This window comes from Acanthopagrus latus, chromosome 12 (genome assembly GCF_904848185.1).
Source record: "Acanthopagrus latus isolate v.2019 chromosome 12, fAcaLat1.1, whole genome shotgun sequence".
NCBI classification, from domain to species: domain Eukaryota; kingdom Metazoa; phylum Chordata; class Actinopteri; order Spariformes; family Sparidae; genus Acanthopagrus; species Acanthopagrus latus.
Genome location: NC_051050.1, coordinates 15,368,797 through 15,386,969, shown reverse-complemented (window position 1 = coordinate 15,386,969; position 18,173 = coordinate 15,368,797). Strand labels below are relative to the sequence as shown.

Sequence of the window (18,173 nt, the reverse complement as noted above, 5' to 3'; positions counted from 1 at the left end):
GCGGTGGTTCTCCAGATGGATTATGCTCATTCAGTGACGAAACTATCAGCGGAAAAAAGACTGTGATATGGAAACAGGCTGATCTTCCTGTGAGTGTGTGTGTGCGTCTGTGTGTGTGTTTGCACGCGTGTGTATGTGTGTGCGTGCGCGCGCGCGCTCCGTGGATTGAAATGGATACGCTTCTCTGCCCTCCGCCTCTGACAATGATCACATTTGGGATCTGCCTGACCTGGATTGTAACCATGTTTTGATCCACGCACACGCTCGGATTTACATTACAACACTATATCCCGCTGTGCGCCCGGGGGGCGGTTGGTTGGTGGTGGTGGGGCGGTGGGGGTGGGTGGGGGGGGCAAGCTTTTTTTTTGTATATGGATGCATTCTGCACTTCTTTTTTTTTGTTCTGAATACGCCCATTCCTCTATTATCTGGACCCTGAGCCGTGCTCGATTTTGTCAGCCGCCCCCCTGCTCGGTGTTTTGATGCCGATGTAGGATTTCGACATGCCCAGCGCTGACGACCCCAACGGCGGACGAGTATGACTACAACAGCGAATTGGGTGGCTAACGGGGCAAGCCTTGAGGACTGCCATTCCAACATCTTCTCTCTGGTACAGTATCAATAAATCACGCATCTGTTCACGCACGCACGCACACACACACACACACACACACACACACACACACACACATACACACACACACGAGCCAGCCAGTGGCGATCGACAAGTCATAAGGCAAGTGGGAGGCACGCGTAACTGTGTGTCCGCCGTGCAAAGGTGAACCAATTGCTGGTGTTGTTATTAGGTAATCATTACCGAGGGGTTTGAAAAAAAAGAGGCCTGTTTTAATAAGACATCTCAGCCCCAGTAGGCTTAAAAAAAAAAAAAAAAATCAACAAGATCCCAGGAAGAACAACTCCATTTAAAAAAAAAGCTTAAAACGCAATTTTCCAGAAATGCTACCAAAACAATCTTCTGGCGCCCTGTTCTGCAGTTTCTGCTCGGTTGTTCAGCAGATAGACAACAGATAAACACAGCCTGCTTTCTGGCTCATGATCCTCCTCCTCCCCCACTTTTAAATAATCATTTCACTGGAAATGTAGCTGGAACTCCTGTTGCATTGCCAAGCAACTAACTTGGAAAGGAAGGCGTGCTGCTGTAGAGCCGTCTGTTAAAGGGCCACTCTGTCGTTTTCTTTTAGGAACTCAGAATTATAAGGCTTACATTATTAATGAGGTAGTGATGCAAACTCGGAACATGTTTGTTTTTATGTTCCATAACTGAATAAACAAGCAGTTGTCAGAGAAACATCATACTCTAAGTGTGGAAGGTGGCAGGGTCCGCCATATATAAACAAAGTGAAACAGTGTGAAACTGTGTTGTCCTTTAAAGGAGAAGAAAAGGAGACCATGTAGTTGAGGAGAGGAAATTCAACAATATTTTGATATTAAGAGAGAGAGAGAGAGATTTCATTAACAATATTAATAATGTCATGGTAACAACTCAGAAATATTAGTCTTTACCATAACTAAGAATAAACAAGGTGTTCTCAGAGTAAAATAAGATCCCCAGAACACTGTCTCAAGCTAGAAAGGTGGCAGGGTCCGCCACATATAAGCAAAATGAAACCTTGTGAAACTGTGTCGTCCTTTGAAGGGGCACTATGTAGGTTTTAGGGAAGAAATTCATACTCAGAGAGGCAGTATTCACAATATTAATGAGGTAATAATGCAAACTCAGAAATATCTGTTTGTTTCATAACAAGCTGTCCTCAGAGGAAAATCATGTTTGAAGCTAGAAAGGTGGCAGGGTCCGCCAAATACAAACAAAGGGAAAGAGTATGAAACCGTGTTGTCCTCTAAAGGAGCACCGTGTAGTTTTGGAGAAGAAAAGTCAGAAAAAGAAACAAAATATTTCAAAATATAAGGTCCCCAGAACACTGTTTGAAGCTAGAGAGGTGGCAGGGTCCGCCACATATAAACAAAGTATAAACAGTATGAAACTGTGTTGTCTTTAAGGTTACTTTGTTTAGTCAGCCATGACAACAGAGAGAGTTTGTTTATTGATGTTGTTCAGGCAGGAGGATTTTTTTTCCCCTCCTGGTTAAAACATTCTCCCCCCAAAACTGCACCGCGCACTCATAATACTTCTAAAGCCAGATCTCTTCAGCGAACAATCCCCTCACGTGTTGTTGTTGATCCACAAAAGTGGCTCGCAAAGGTTGTAAATCTGCAGATTAGGGAAGGTTGTTAAGATTTTGACAGACAGCGTGAATCAAGCGCACAGGCAGCGGAAGCAACACTTTCACACTCGGTTCATGTGAAAGAAAAAAGGGGTTTTCGACACCACAGGCGGTGTCGTCTCTGCACTGGTTTTGTCGAGGGTGGAGGAGATGTGAGCCGTGTGCGTTTTCACAGTTTTCATCCTGCAATCAGCGAGTTAACTGTCCTACTACAACAGGCAGCCAAGTGGAAAGGCATGCAGTAGCCTGAGCTTTGGGCACAGGGCTGCTGAGAACCACAACAGCACCAGGGGTCCTGAGGGCTTTTGAGGTGATCATGCTGGATGGCCGCTGTCACACCACACATGCCACATGCTTTGAGTTTCAGTTGTTCGCTGGAGAGGAGAAACAAACTTAGTAGTTGTTGCACAAATCTCTGAAATCTCAAGCAAAGCTCTGGTGGCTCGTCCTTCTCGTGTAGTTCTGTGACTGCAGAGGGAGCGAGCAGGGAGAAAGGGATTCAAAATAATATCTTAAGCCGTTCAAAAGCATCTTGTTTGAATCCACTGACGCTTAAAACAAACGCGCCAGCGCTCCAGCATCACACATCTTAAATTCACTCAGTCTGACACGCAGCGGTCGAAAACAGTGATTACGTCCCCGTCAGCTCTCTCGGTCGAGGTTATTCCCTTCGCGGGAAGAAAAGCTTTCATTCACTCTGCCGTGGCGTTGTTGGCCATCGTGCGGGCCCTGTGTGAACATCCCTTTCAAACTGAAGCGGGGAAAGAGGCCATCCATCAGCTGGCTTGTTGAGAATATTTATGACTGGCTGGTGCCACAGCGGTCGCTCACTGGCAAGGGCTCCTGCAGGGAAGTCCAAAGGCAGAACAAAACAGTAATGACACACCGAGTGTCCTGGTTTAGGCATGCAGGTTGTATCCCGCTTGTTTGAAACTGAGACATGGCTGCTTGATGAGCATGGAGAGGAAGTGAAAGTGAGTGAATCTCATCAGGTGTGAGTATTGATCCGGCGGAAAGAAGACGCTGAGAAATCCTGCTCGGTTACACATTTGAACTGTTGTTGTTCAGCGCTGGTTCTGCTGAAGAATTGTGAAGTTAATCACAGAGAATTACCAGACAGCAATTCTGATAATGTGTAAATAATTGGAGGTTTCCAGCTCATCACATATGAGGATTTCCTGCTTTTGTCTGCGTTGTTGTTTTAATGAAATACCTTTTGGAGGTTTTGCTGGTTGTTCCAGCAAGTTGAAGAAGTCAGCTTTGTCTCCAGGAAACTGTATTGGGTATTTTTCACAATTTTCTGCTCGGGCTGTGTGATAAAAACACATTTGCAGGATGCCCCAGAGGCTCCATCGGTAGAGCATGTGTCCCATGTGTCCAATAAAAGCCACGAAAAGACAAAAAAAAATTCAAAACCTTACAATATTTTTTGTCTTTATCGTGATACTTGATGTATAAATATATATCTCGATGTTCTGAAATCGCCTCAAAAATGCTTTGTAAATGCCAGGACTGGAAAACAAAATTAAGTGTCACGCTATTTCTGACCAAATACCTCATTATCAATATTGCGGCAGTATTGTAGGGATAGATTTTTGATAAATAATCATCTGTAATATGGATGTAATGAGTTGGTGGGTAAAAGCAAGTGTAACAACAAGTAGGTCAGTGTTCAGAACATGAAATCATTTTACTGTAATACTGTGTTTAAAACCAGGAAAGGACACACTTGCTGTATCACAATAACAATTGTTTTGGTTGCACATGCTCCCACCAAAAGTATGTTTTTTACATTAATATCTTTTTGTTTGCACCAGTGTGCCTGAAAATGTGTTATATTCATTAAATTCATAATTCAACATGTGAGGTTTTCTCATCACACACTAGTGAAAAGTTAAACAGTCTCATATCGTGACAACAAAGTATTACCAGTACATTCTCCTGCCGTATATTCTGCCATTTTATAGACCACAGAATGGATCAATCCATTCATAGCACACACAGCGATAATATTATTAGTTCCATGCCAAAAAGACTCGAGTGTAACGTTCAAGGTGTGGTATTTCTTAACCTTTTCCTCCAGGTCATATTAGCTCACATAAAGGTCTTGTGGCGAACCGGGGAGCGCTCTGGTCTGACAGCCTGTTAAACAGCATTCCAACATGCACTAACCTCGTCCCTCACACTGATTTACTGCCTGTTATAGCAACCGGCATCAATAAAAAACTACCTTAGAAAAGCGTGAATGCCCCGTACTGGGGGACTTTATGGGGGCGCAAGTGGATCAATGTCACACACTCGCGATCGGCCGTGATCACACACACACGCACGCACAAGCGCGCAAAACAACTGTCTCGTCTGCCGGGCCGATCATCCGCCTGTGACGGGGAGCAAACGAGACCCCCGTCGTACGGTGGAGGGAGAAGGATCCGAGCTGGTGAGCTAAGAGGAGGCAAGGGTGGAGGACGAGAGGAGAAAACAGAGGAATGTTTTCAGCTAGACAGAGAGAGAGAGAGAGAGAGAGAGAGAGAGAGAGAGAGAGAGAGAGAGAGAGAGCGACTGAAGGTCTGCAGCGGAATCTGTTTTCATTTTAGGAAAGTATTATGACTGATGTGCATTTCCTGACTGCTAGCCTCAGCCTATTTGAGAGAGAGAGAGAGAGAGAGAGAAGCTGAGAGTCAAGGAGTGAGACAGAGAGCGAGGGAGAAAATTAAAGGGGGGGGGTGTAATGAGAGAGAGAGAGAGAGAGAAAGAGGGAGAGAAAACAGTCATCTTTTTGTGGACTGGGCAGGTTTTTCTTCTGACACCGACTCGAGCCAGAGTCCCTGAGCCTGAATATGAAATGCAAGGAGAGAGACAGTAAAGAGCCTCACGACACAGGAAGCCTCGCTGTGTGTGCGCCTGTGTGTGTGTGTGTGTGTGTGTGTGTGTGTGTGCATTGTAAACACTGAAAACCATCCCAGACTCGGGAGACAAACTTCAAACACCCATCATATTACACACACAAACACACACACACACACACACACACACAAACATTCACAAACACCAACAACACGGAGAGAGGAATAAAAAAAATAAAAAAAAATAAACACCCACATGCTCGCACAAACATATGTATCGCAAATGCAACACACTAAATCCTCCACCCACACTCATGCACATGCATGCACGCACACACACATACACAAACACACACACACACCCTGCATGTTTTATCGCCTTTATATGAGAGTGCATCCCATATCCCAAGGACGCACGCTTGTCCAAACATAGGTAGGATGTGGAGACCTTAATTAAAGGACTTCCTGTGTCCCCCCCGACAGCGAATGCAACACTGGTAATTAAGTGTCCTCAAGTGCAGGTCTAATGTGATCAACTAAGAGGTGCTCATTAGCCAAACTGTATTCCAATAGAGATCTCTTGCATGTATGATAATAATGATGCCGCCGTCTGGCATGGAAATAAAGCGCTAAGAGATGAGGCAGAGGGAATACCATTAACAGCGGTGTCTTGATTTATGGCAGGTGAGTGGCCGTGCCTTGTAAGAAGAAGCAGGTAATCAGGGGATGGTGCTTTTTTAATATAGACTGTTTGCATTGCCTGGTTATTAATGGCGGCGCGCGGCGAGGATGCTTGGGGATGAGGGAGCGAGCAGGGGGCGAGATGGAGTGCGTGTCGTGATTCGCCAAGCCAAAGAATCGGTCAAGCTGGAGTTTGTAACAAGGCCGGTTGTCGTTCGGACGCCAGTGCCGCTACGATGCCTCAGCGTAGGAGCCACAACAATATTATCTCCACATTTTACTTTGATAAATCTAAACTTTTTCCTTATTAAAACCTTCAATTATTTAGCCAAAGCTACGCTACAGTTCCCACATCTTAAACGTAGTCTAAACTAGAGCCCGAACAATTAATCAATGCCGATTCTGTCTGATATATTGCCCATGTGTCAGTGTGGTGCTGCAAGGACTTACTTCTCTTACCCAGTATTAACAACTGACAGGTACATTTGTCAACTCTTAAATGTTTTGAGTACTTTAATAACCAAAGTTAAAGCTTTAGCTCTTTCTAATGAGAACCAGTTAATAGATAACAAGGCCCTTATAAGATGCGTATTAACATTAATGAGACTGAAGTGTTAATAATAGCATTTTAAACACGTTTGTTAGATTATTGTGTGATTTAGAAACTTACAAGTTAAAAATGATAGTTAATCAAAGCCTTATGAGTTTCTTAACATTGTTTATAACAGCATTACAAGCCCTATTACTGAGTTTATACCTCATATACCTGTGTCTATAAAACAGCCTGCAATTAGCAAAGTTTTGATTGAACATATCATTTTATATGTTTTCACAAACAGGCGGAAAAAGTGAATTATTTTGGGCGGACATTTTCAGCCACAGATTCATATACGTATATACATTGTATGGAAAATTAGCTCAAGTCAGTGGTGTGGCTCACTGACGTGTTATTGAACAACTGTGGAGGTCTGAGCCGCAGAGGAATAAGTTACACAGTATAATCGATGTTAGCGGGATCAATTAATTGTTACCTTATTATTTGTTGACCATAAGAAGAACATAGGTTATCACCAGACTTAATATCTGATAAACCAGTTGAAGTGGACGTACTATGAATAAATGATAATTGTAAAGAATGTTATGAAGCGTATATCCAGAGCTGCTCTGTATCAAAAATGCATCTATGTGACGTCCGTCATGATTTAGCGCTACATAAATAAACTGGATTGGATTAAATCCAAGCACGCGCTGGATGTGAGCCGCTGGTTCTTGACAGTGACATTATTAGAGCGCTGTTCGTATTGAGACGTCTGAGGATGACATTGAAGCCGCGGCGGTGTCCTCTTACACAAGCAAGGGGGGATCGGTCCAGGTTTCCAAGGCATCACCCCGCCACCCAGTCTTCTGCTGCGTGCCCTACGGCGCGGCTCCATCTGGTTGCTTCTCACTCAACAGTCCACCCCCCTATGCCCAACCTGTGCTTTTGGCTCTGCTTGCTTGCAATTTTGACAGCTAGGAACACGGCTTCACCTTGAGTCTTTGTGTGGCGCCTCCCACTAATCTGCCCCTGTCACTGCTGTGGGAATCTCTTGTCATCGCAATAGGACTCAACCCGGCTGCGGCCCACCTGTGTGAACGCGGCGTTGACACAGAGGCGTACAGCTTTCCTCGCGTAGCTTACCAAACGTTTCATGGACCGCCGTTGTTATCCACTGACGGAGAGGGAGAGAGGGCAGGGTCCGGGCCAGGAACAGGAAGACAGGGTTCCTCCTCACTTTTTTTTTTTTTTTTTTACTACTACACATCTCTTTTCTATTAAATTCTCCTGAGTGTAGTCATGGATCTTATCTGAGCAGTCGGCTTGTCAGGGTGCTGCCACAGAGGTGAAGAACGGTTCAAAGACAGACAGGGAGGGGAGGGAGGGAGGGGAGGGGAGGGGAGGAGGGAGGGAGGGAGAAACCACCGCTGGTCCCGGAGCTGGAAGTGGGACGGGATGGGCAGGAGTATTTTGGAGCACGGTGGCTTGAGTGTGAAATATGTAAGCCCTGCAGTGCCAGCTGTGTGCTATTCTCGGCGCCCACTGGTTGTTCCCGCATGTGCACCGGGCGACAGAAGGCCGAGTGGGAAAGGAGGACTGGTAGGAATGAACAGTAGCCGGTGCCATCGGCTGCTTGTGATAGCTGGAAAGTTAGCCAGTTAGCTGGCACACATACTGATGGACCACTAGATTAACATTAACCGCATCGTTGTCACAGCGCTGCTGGCAGCCGCTGCTGTTTTTTTTTTTTTAAGGCCGAATGTTTGTGGCGGAAGAAGAATTCAGTAGCTCACTGTGCAAATACTCCATTATAAATAAAAGTACAATAACAACATCTGTGGGTTGACCTGAAAGCAGCATTTTAATGTTGAAGCTGGTCATGGTGGAGCTAGTTACACTGTACATTTTGCATATCCTTGCTTGGTGATGATTATTTATGTGTTTGTATAATGTTTTATGATAACCATCATTAATAAATGTTAAAGTTATAGTTTTAAACTTCATGTCATAATAATAACTTCACTGTTAACAAACAATGAAGTGCTGTTTAAACAATTCATCAAGCAATTGTTTATTGTAATGTTGTAGCTGATGTGTGTAATACTTCACAACTGTTATCCACTGAAGGTGATTATTAAAATAAATGCTGACTTTAAATTTGCCATTTATTAATGGTGGTTATCATAAAGTGTTAACACGTTGTGCTGCAAAAAAAACAAACAATCCATCTCATCTTTTCAACCTGCTCTTTGTAGAAATTGATTATAAAACAAGAAACAAAAAGAAGAATTTTCTTAAGTGAGAGGTCACTGTTGGGTTGCAGTGATATTACCCTGGTATGAAACTTAACCATCATCATACTGCACATACATCTGTTAATCTATTGTACTGAATTCTGCCCCATTAGTGTACTTGTTTTCCATCCATTCATCCAAGTGTTACTGTAGATGACACTGTAGATTTTGGATGGTTATCATACTGATCACTGTTCTGTTATCAAGAAGAATTATACTTGACTCTAAGAAAAAGTAACATTCGTGAAACCGCACGATTTACTTTAGAAACAGGTTGAAATGATCTCACTAAACTAGAGATTTTTATTTTAACCTGCTTTAAGAAAATACAAAGTTTAGTGGCTCTGAGACTTTTATTTTGTGCAGTTTGTAAAGACTTAGATAATATAAAATGAGATAAGATAAGCTTTTATTGATCCCCAGAGGGGAAACTCGGGCGTTGCAGCCGCGCAAGTATGAAGAGTGGCAAGGAAAAAGTATAGAAGAAGAATTGAAACTATAAAATAGCAATAAAACTTAACATTAGAATGAGAGCAGTATACATGAACCAACCTGCAACCAGAGTTGTGGTGAATATTAAATAGTGAAGTGCTGTCTGAGGCCAAGTGAGAAAGAGGCAGTAAAGAAGTTACTGAAGAGTAATTATGACCTCTAGTTGTTGATTTACAGATTTGCCTGTAATGAGACAGCATTTAACGCCACAACACTGAAACATTCAAGTACAAGTGCCTCCGAATTGTACTTAAAAACAGGACCTGAGTAAATGCACTCGGCCGCTTAATTTACTTGTTCTGTATCCTACATGCTGATAACACTTTTCCTCCACATGCCTCTGTTTTCCCTCATGGATTTAACACCACTTTCCTCCAATCTATTATATCTCAGATGTGCGTGATGTCTGATGTCTGTCCACAACTTGTGTGTAATGATGCCGCCGCTCCGTGTGCCATCACATGGGACTCCATGTCTTTGTCTCGTGGGAATCTGTTTGCGCTCTCTCTGCCTGACTGCAGACACCTTGACAAAGACAATTTTTTTTTTTTTTTTTTTTTTTTGTAAAGGCAGACACCGGCCCTGCTAGTAACTGGGCAAATATTTTCTGCAAGCCAGACAGCTTTGCCAATATCATGGTTGGCTGGGATTCAATTGCAGTTAGAGCACACTTTAGGTTAAAGGGTGTGCAAAACAAGGGGAGAGAGAAAACATTAATGTCTGCTGTGCTGTTGCAAATTCTAATTATCATGTGTTCATGTTCCATTGAGAGATTATCTGCAACCAATCAGACGGGTACTTGATGAGAACAAACACATTATGTGCAGACTGTTGATTCACAGCCATTTGTGGCGCATTGATTCTCCCTGCGCTGCCAAGCGGCGCTCCCTCTCATCTTGAATTAGGCAGACACCCATGATTTTTCAGATGCTAATGAAAATTTGTACAGCTCAATTGCAGTCCTGGCTTGCCTCGTGGAACAAACGGACTTTCCAGTAGAGGAAACAAAAGGCTTGTGTTTGCCAGGCGTGACCGAGGGAGCGCGGGGCGTTTAGGCGGTGTGGTATTAGGGAAGACATGAACATGGTGGCGTTGTGTCTGCTGCGAAGAGTGAATGGACAGGAGAGGGGCACTGGATTGGGATTACATAAGACTGTGTGTGTGTGTGTGTGTGTGTGTGTGTGTGTGTGTGCGCCTGTGTGTGTTGAGCGTGTTTGTGGATTTCCAGTGTTAAAGCTCTGATTGGCTGCCACTCCCACTCAGTAAGCAAACTAAAGATTACAGCCAGCAGCCAGGTGAGTTTGCGGGTTGAAACCTGTTCGGCTGTGACCTACAGTGGAGTTAATGGCCCGGCCTTGCCTACGACTTGCACACACACACGCACACAGAAACTGTGCTTTCCAGTTTTTCTCCCTTGTATTTTTTTGTTTATCTGGTGTGTAATGAAACAAGGAAAAGTCCTGCTGACTTATGCAGCGCTGTCATTTTATCTGAAACGGCATCCCCGCGGAAAGAATCAATGCAGGAAATTACAAGCCAAATGAGATATTTTTCATACCGCTTATGCTCCATTTGCCCAATTTCCAGGAACAATCACACTATTAACTACTTGTAGGCATTTCACAAGCCTCCATGCAGTGCTAATTGTACAATTACTGCCGCCGAATTCTCTCATTCTACTCGTTCTCTCGCTAAAGGAACCCAGTGAGTAATCTTGGACTGCGACGTTTGTGTCTTGCTTCTGGTAATCCCAGGACTTTCCTGACGCATGTATGACGTGCTCGACAATATCTGCGGCCAAATTTGAGTTTATGGATTCCAGCTGCGAGGGAGCAGATGGAGGTGTAGTTCTGACGGGCAGCACAGAAAGCAGAAACAGAAATGTTGTATTTCCACTGTAACCCAGGAGACAGAAATCTCAAAAATTGAATACCTTTGCCGAATTCTTATATATGTTGTATGTTGCCTAGCAACTGTTTTTACTTTTCTCTCCCCGTCCTCTGTTTTTTTTTTCCTTCTTTGTGATTCTCAGTTTTGCTGTCTTTGTCTGTGTCTTTCGCTGGTTTCTCCCCTCCCTGTGGCTTGTCACGCTTAATTAAGTTACACCAGAGACGCTAGTAAAGCAGAGACTGGTTTATTTATCTGCACGTTAATAATTTAGACTAAGCAGGGCCACTGCTTTAGCCCGTCCCTTAATGCTTTCAAAGCAGCCTGACGCCGCAGCTTTGTGTTGTTTTATTTGCCAAAAGGCTGGGGATCTTGTCAGCCCTTTTGGATGCGGCAGCACCTCTGCACACAATGTCTCGCTGTCCTTATTGGTCTTCCACCGCCGGCGCCTCCTGCCTCTCTTTGTGTCAGGTGAGAAGTCACGGCTTGATGGAGGCTCTCTGCCGCGTGATTGGCAGGTCTATCCGTCACTCAGCCCTGGGGACTCTCGCTGCTCTAATTAGGTCGCTTGGCTTGCTCACCTCCCAGGGCTGGATGCTACAGCAGAACACAGATCAAATGACGGTCCCTTGTTTTGTAGGGGCTTGTAAAGGTGGCGGCAGAAGGCAGAGGAAAAGCATCTGTTTATTGTCTGCGGCCCCCGGAGGGCCCTCTCCCTACACCTGTTTGGTGCTTTTGTGTCGCTCCAGCTCGCTCACAAGTGCAGTAATGTGCATCGCTCTTCATTTGTGGTGCAAAACGCCAGAGGGGGAGCGCGACTCCTTGCGGGTTAATTTGATTTCGGTGGGTTAATTGATGAAGGGGGAGTCGTTGCCTGTTCCGAATTCTGCCACTTGCTTTTCTAACTGGTGACTTCTCACCGCCGACTTAGTGCACAGCCACTCAACCTTCATCATCTTTGTCCAAATTTGTGGGGTTTTTTTCCTTGCGCTCGCTTATTCACGTTGGGTTGCAGTATGTCAGCTCTAATGCGTTCGAAAGAAATCACGTCATTAAAGTTTTAATCCCGTAAGGTTTCAGTCGTGGTTGATGTGGTGACAGCCAGTGTGGTTTTATTTACTACAGTAAACAGTCTTTGAGCAGTGCAACAGAAGAGTGCATGTGTTCACCTTACAGCACTGACGACTGTGAGAAACGATGTAGAGCTGGGCAATATATAATTTTTTATTGTACAATTATTGTGTCGACTTCTGACATCACCTACAAATATTGCTGTATTGTTTTTAGGGGATATTGCACCAGCTCTTAAAAACTGAGATAAAATATATAACTATAATATTTGATTTCTTATTTAGGATAAACAGTAAACACTGGATTGAATGAATTGGATGCATATGTTTTACCTGCACATAGGTAGGCAATTTGAGGCGAGTGTGGGGAAAAAGGAGAACTATAGTATAGAGAAGTAAATACAGAATTTAGATACAATGTATGGTTGTCAGTGAAAAAATGAGGGCTTTTTCAAAACTCAGACTCAAGACTACTATACGTTACGATATGTTATGTTATAAAATAAATAAATAAAATTACTATCGAGCACGAGATTATTATGATGTTCAATACAAAGTGTAGCTGGAGATCCGTGACAGAGATTCCTCTCCACAGATAAATGTGTTTTGATGCGGCTTACTTCCCCGTTGTTGACATCAGACGTAAACCGCTGGAGACAATGAAAGAGTCGTGTGTGTTGCTGATGCCGAGATCATGCATTAATAGTACATCAGAGAATTTGCTATCAGTTCCTAAATCGCAGGTACATAATGTGACTTGTTTTTCTCCACAAAAAAAAGTATCTACAACTAAATAGATGTATTGTGAGAATATGTCTGAATCCTTCAAATGTGAGTATATTTTCTGTTTGGTGTGTAAATCTTGTAAGGGTAAAATATTTGTATCCAAATTGTCACGTGAAAAAGAAATATGTAGAAAGTCTCTGTCATGTGTTGTCATATCTATTCTTATATCCTGTGCTGTCTGTCTGTCTGTCTGGCAGAGTTCGACACTCACGGTGCATTCAGGTGCACATTTAAAAACTACACTCGAATGGCCACAAAGGTTGTTTAAATGGGAAAGTTTTGTTTTTTTTGTTTTTGTCCTTTGTTTAAATACAAAACTGCTTCTGTTATCACTTTCTCGTTCTTTCACTGCAGCTCTTTTAATAGTTAGATGCTAAGATATCGACATCTCATTCATTTCTACAAGGGAGGATTTTAAAAATTGTGTTTAAAAACATTTTATCAAATTGTTTTCAGCAAACTGGAGTGTATTGTCGCACAACAGCTCCAAAAGTTGCCCATCTCTGATCATTTTCAGGTTGTTTTTACTGCAGCTTTATTAAAATGAACGTGAGATAAGTGATTAAATGTTATTTTGTTACTGTCGTTCTGGATCCTTAACCTGAAAATCCAACGCTGACCTGTGAGTAATAGGTTTGACAACCCCTGTCATAAATAAAACCAAAACAGAGATTGGTTTAATTAAAATCTGAAGGATTAACAGTGTTTCTGCTGAAACTTCAAATAAGTTACATCGGGCCAATTCTCTGTACAAGATTAAATTAACCCCTGTTCTTTGACATTGAATGAAAGAGAGACAGATAGTGTTTCTTGTGTCTGATAAGACATCGAGTCTTATCTAAAGACTCGCAGGCATCACAAGCCATCTGAACACACCCCAAATATTGGCAGCTTGTCAAGTGTCTAAACAGATTTGACGTTGATGAGAAAGCTATGCCACTCTGACAGAATAAGTGTTTCACTTGTGCCAGAGTAGGTAAAACTGCTGATACAAGCCGTCTCTCAATTGCCTAAAGTGCCTCCTTTGTCAGACTATCAGACTGTGGGGCTCTTACACTGCTGTGGGATTCATAAAGAAGTGGCATCGCTCTTAGACGACATTCTCGTGCGCTTTCTGTCAGCTTTGATAGAGCGCTTCAACACCTCGATGCAAATGTTCACATCGGCTGCCATTCTGACGAAGAAGTGTGCTTAATAAAGCTCAAGAGTCTGCGTATAACTAGTCTGAAAATTGTGTTTTTCTTAAACATCTTCACATTCTGATTGATTTATCTTTCAGTTTGCTTCATTTGAATTACTATTAACGTTCCTGTATAATAGAAACTGAGATTTCCTGTCTTTTGGAATAAAACCAGGTATTGGCGCTGGATAAATACTGTCAGCATCAAAATGGTCAGAGAGTCACAGAGAAAAATATCCTGTATTCAGAAACTGTCCCTCACATACGGTCAGCGCCCTCAGAATGGCCGTAGTAGCAAAAACGCAAGCAGAGCTTGTGCGGAAACATTGTGTGTGGGTTGAATCTGCTCACTCCCGTGAGAGCTAACCAATCAGAGCAGGCTGGGCTTTTGGGGAGGGGCACCTTAAAGAGACAGGAGAAAATTAAATGTTTTATGAAGATTAAAGGTGCAATATATAAGAAATAAATCAACAGTTCACTACAATTATCCACAGAAGTGTTGACATTTGAATACATGACATTGATGTACTGTGCTGTAAAGCATGTTAAGCATGCTAACCAGCTAGCCCCAGGTAAAATATTCTGTCTAGGCAGTGTAATCACCAACACTCCTCCCAAGCCTCTGAGCTCCCAGTCGTGACTACGAGCTGCACAGCTCACCGAGCTAACTAGCTAACAGCAGTTACAGTTAGCAGCAGTTAGCGTTTACCTTGATATGCTGAGTGTGAATTCAACAGATTGCAGACTCTTGAAGATCACACCCAAAATACCTTAACTTAATAGTGAGCACAACCTTCAAAGGCATTTGTCCTGAAAGTGAAAGTAAGTGCTTCACGAGTACAGAGACATGTTTAAATATGCTGTCACTGCATTCCTCTCTCTGCCCCGGGCAGCTGCAAAGTCTCGTCTGTGTGAAAAAGTATGTGAAAGTGTGTACGGGCGTTCTCGTAACACAAACATACATTCAGCTGCATGTTGGGAAGTTCAAGAGGTCCATTCAGAAGGTCCCTCCAGTTTTTGAGAGAGAACAGGAGGAGCAAAATAGTTTCTGCAGGAGCAGTCCTGCAAAGTGCATGTCATGTGTGTCTTCCTTTCAGCTCTGCTATCTAAGTTACTGGGGTTTCCTCTCTATTGTGAAGCTCCTGGGCTTAAACAATGTGCAGTTTTATATATTTATATATACTGTATGTGTCAATCGGGTAGACCAGCGGCGTGGAAATTGAATCTCTGGAAATGAGATCCTCTGTTCTGTTAAAGTCAAGTGGTTTAGAGTTTATAGCCAGTATTATCAGTTCAAGCAGTGCACGTCAGAGATTAAAGTTCTGAATTCCACATTATCTTTTGATTACAAGCACATGTCTGGTGCACTGAGGTTGACCCCCCCCTCCAACAACCCCAGTCGGTTTTGAACCCTCTGTTTTTTACGCCAAGTTTCCCATGTAAAGCCAATTTTCAAAGAATACAAAAAAGATGTTGAATAATAAAGAACCCGTCCCACTGCAAGAAGAGGGGCTTTAATAGACAAATGGAGCACAAAACGTATTCTGGAAACACAGTGTTAGCTGTTATCTAACCTCTATTTACCAGACGAAAAGACGTGAAGAGCGGAATAACAAAAAAAAAAAAAGACGCGAGGGAGAGCGCGAAATCCTCCTGGGTTTATTCAGTAGGCATCCCTGACACTGAGAGAATGCTGGGAGATGAGAGGGAGAGCAGAGACAAGAAAGATAATAGAGGTGAGAGTAAGGTCAGAGCTTTGGGCCCGTCTAAGCAATGGAAGGAAAAAGCTCTTGTTTTCGGTCCTGTGCTCAATCAGAAATTGAACCGGCTAACCTGCAGAACAAGGGGCTTGGAGGAGTGTTGGCTCTATTGACAGCGAAACTCCATCCATTGACTTTTTTTACTCGACCCCTTCGCCTTTTTACCCCGCTGGTAGGTTTTTAAAAGAGACGGAGTCGGCTGCCTAGAATAATCGTTGATCTGCTCTTTGGTGCGCTGAAGGACGGCGAGGAAGCCGCTGCTTTTGATGCATATTCGCTCTGATCTTTGCCTGTTGTCTCGGCGAACGCACATATAGATCCACGGCTGATAGCACAAAAGGATGAATGAGGGCACAATCCTAACCTCACCTAACACACAAATGCATGGTAAACATTACTCCCTAACTCTATCTTCTCTTATCTACTTCATCAGAGTTTTAAGGCCTGCATTTAAAGCAACTTTCCGCCGCAGGTCTTTTGTGACAGAAACACAGCAAAAGATGATTAAAGGTTGTTTCTATTTGCGCAACAGGATTTTACTTTTTACAGCACTGGTTTGTCACCAGAGTTGCGGAGAAAATTGCTTGATCAGCTTGGCAGGCTCTCCCTGCTTTTTCCCCTATGTGTTATGAGTGATAATTCATTCATACAAATATAAGAATTTGCTTATTGTTAGCGTCGGTATAACTGGGCTGACTTAGCGAGGGTGATGTTGAAACCGAAGCCTCGTTCAGTGCGTGTGTGCACTTGGACGCATGTGCACATACATGACAGAAACGTCCACTCAAACGCACACAGATCTTTAGCTGTCACCACCGAGAAATAACTGGACATCAGCCGGAAAATATGTCCACCCCCTGATGCATGTCAGTGTTTTGGAGCGCTTCTGGTCTGCACATCATCACAGCTGCCGTGTGTGTGTGTGTGTGTGTGTGTGTGTGTGTGTGTGTGTGTGTGTGCGTGTGTGTGTGTGCTGGCATGTGTTTGGATCTGCCTGCGAGCATGTGACTGTGGCCCTGTTCCTCTTCCTGCAACTGTGCCACAGCTAATCCTCCACAGGAGTTCAGCAGGGTGTTTGGGTAGTGCTTTACACGTGGGCAACGCGTACACACCGCCTGCGTTTTGGGCTCGGAGAAGACAAAGTGGAGAATTTTCACCTGAAAATCCAATACGGCACCTTCAGTATTACAAGTCATATGTCTGCACGAAAAGAGTAAATAGATTTCGCCATAAAGCATTAAAAAGTGTCATTGTTACTGCAATTGAATGCCTGACCTTTTCTTGGTAGAGTGGTGTGCTGTATGTGCAGTGTTGACACTACAAGGTTTTTACATTCATCTGCTGAAGGCTGCAAGTTTCTCTGTGCTCACCTCAAGTCTCAATAAACGGTGTGTACCCGTGGGCCCGATCTTTTGTGACATCACACCCAGTTTGGAAGCTGACGTCGGGTATATATTATAGTCCAGCAGTTTAATAGTTTTAAAGGTGTAATGTGTAGGATTTAGTGGCATCTAGTGGCGCGGCTACAATTGAATGCCCTTCATTTGTAAAAGGATCAAGCACTCTTCTACACTTGTCCACCGTGTTGCACCACCGCGTTTCTACAGTAGCTGTAAAACGAGGGATGTTCAGTTGGTTGCAATCTGCAGACACACAGCTAGATGCCACTAAATCTTACACGCCGAAGCTTCAACATTTAATCTAGTGTCAAAACCTTGATAGCTGAATACCTCCAAACTAGAATGGCTCTCAGTAGAATGCATGCCTCTGCCAAGGCGCAGCAGCCCCCCTTAATTAAATCAAGGCTAATCTAATATCACATTCAATACCACCCATAACTGCTCAACCATAATTTAAGATGGATGACATTCCCATCAGCCTCAGGTTTACTTTGTGTTTAGTGCTGATTAGCAAATGCTCACAGGTTAAACCAAGGTGGTAGCATGGTAAAGGCCATACCTGCATTATCATTCTGACCATGTTGAAATCATCCATGTGCCTGACAGTGCAGCCTCACGAAGATGCTTGCGTGGCTTTAGAATTGTTCCCTTTTTTTGTGGATAAAACATTCTAGACCGAGTCATCGTTGCCGCCACTTAAGCTAACTCTCCGTCCGTTCTGCAGTCGGCAATCACCTCCCTCCTGTCTGTGCCACCACGTGAACGCGGAGCAGCGATCGCCAGACGTGGCAGCAAACGAGGAGGATCAAAGAATACAGTTGGCAGGGATGCCACAATACTAGAAACTGCATTTTCCCTCGTACTGCATAACCAAGGGGATAAGAGACGTCTGACCAAACGCTGTGATTACTGTTGGAATATAGAGCTGTACAACACTTATTTTAATTAGAATATATCACAGCAGCTTTAGCGTTCCAAGCGGAGTGTTTTTATGTCTGG

The 18,173-nt window shown here is 43.5% G+C and overlaps 1 protein-coding gene across 5 annotated transcripts in view; it reads left to right on the top strand.

Annotated features, from left to right (window-relative positions):
- The first annotated feature begins 374 nt into the window (after positions 1-374).
- LOC119030164 (mediator of RNA polymerase II transcription subunit 13-like) overlaps positions 375-18,173 on the top strand; it is an 86,505-nt gene continuing 68,706 nt past the window's right edge. For 4 of the 5 annotated variants that reach the window (XM_037117553.1, XM_037117552.1, XM_037117551.1 and 1 more), the window contains exon 1: positions 375-610. In XM_037117553.1, the coding sequence (XP_036973448.1) occupies positions 539-610 (72 nt within the window). In that variant the 5' untranslated portion in view covers positions 375-538. The remainder of the gene's footprint in view (positions 611-18,173) is intronic. The other variant, XM_037117550.1, reaches the window with a different exon arrangement.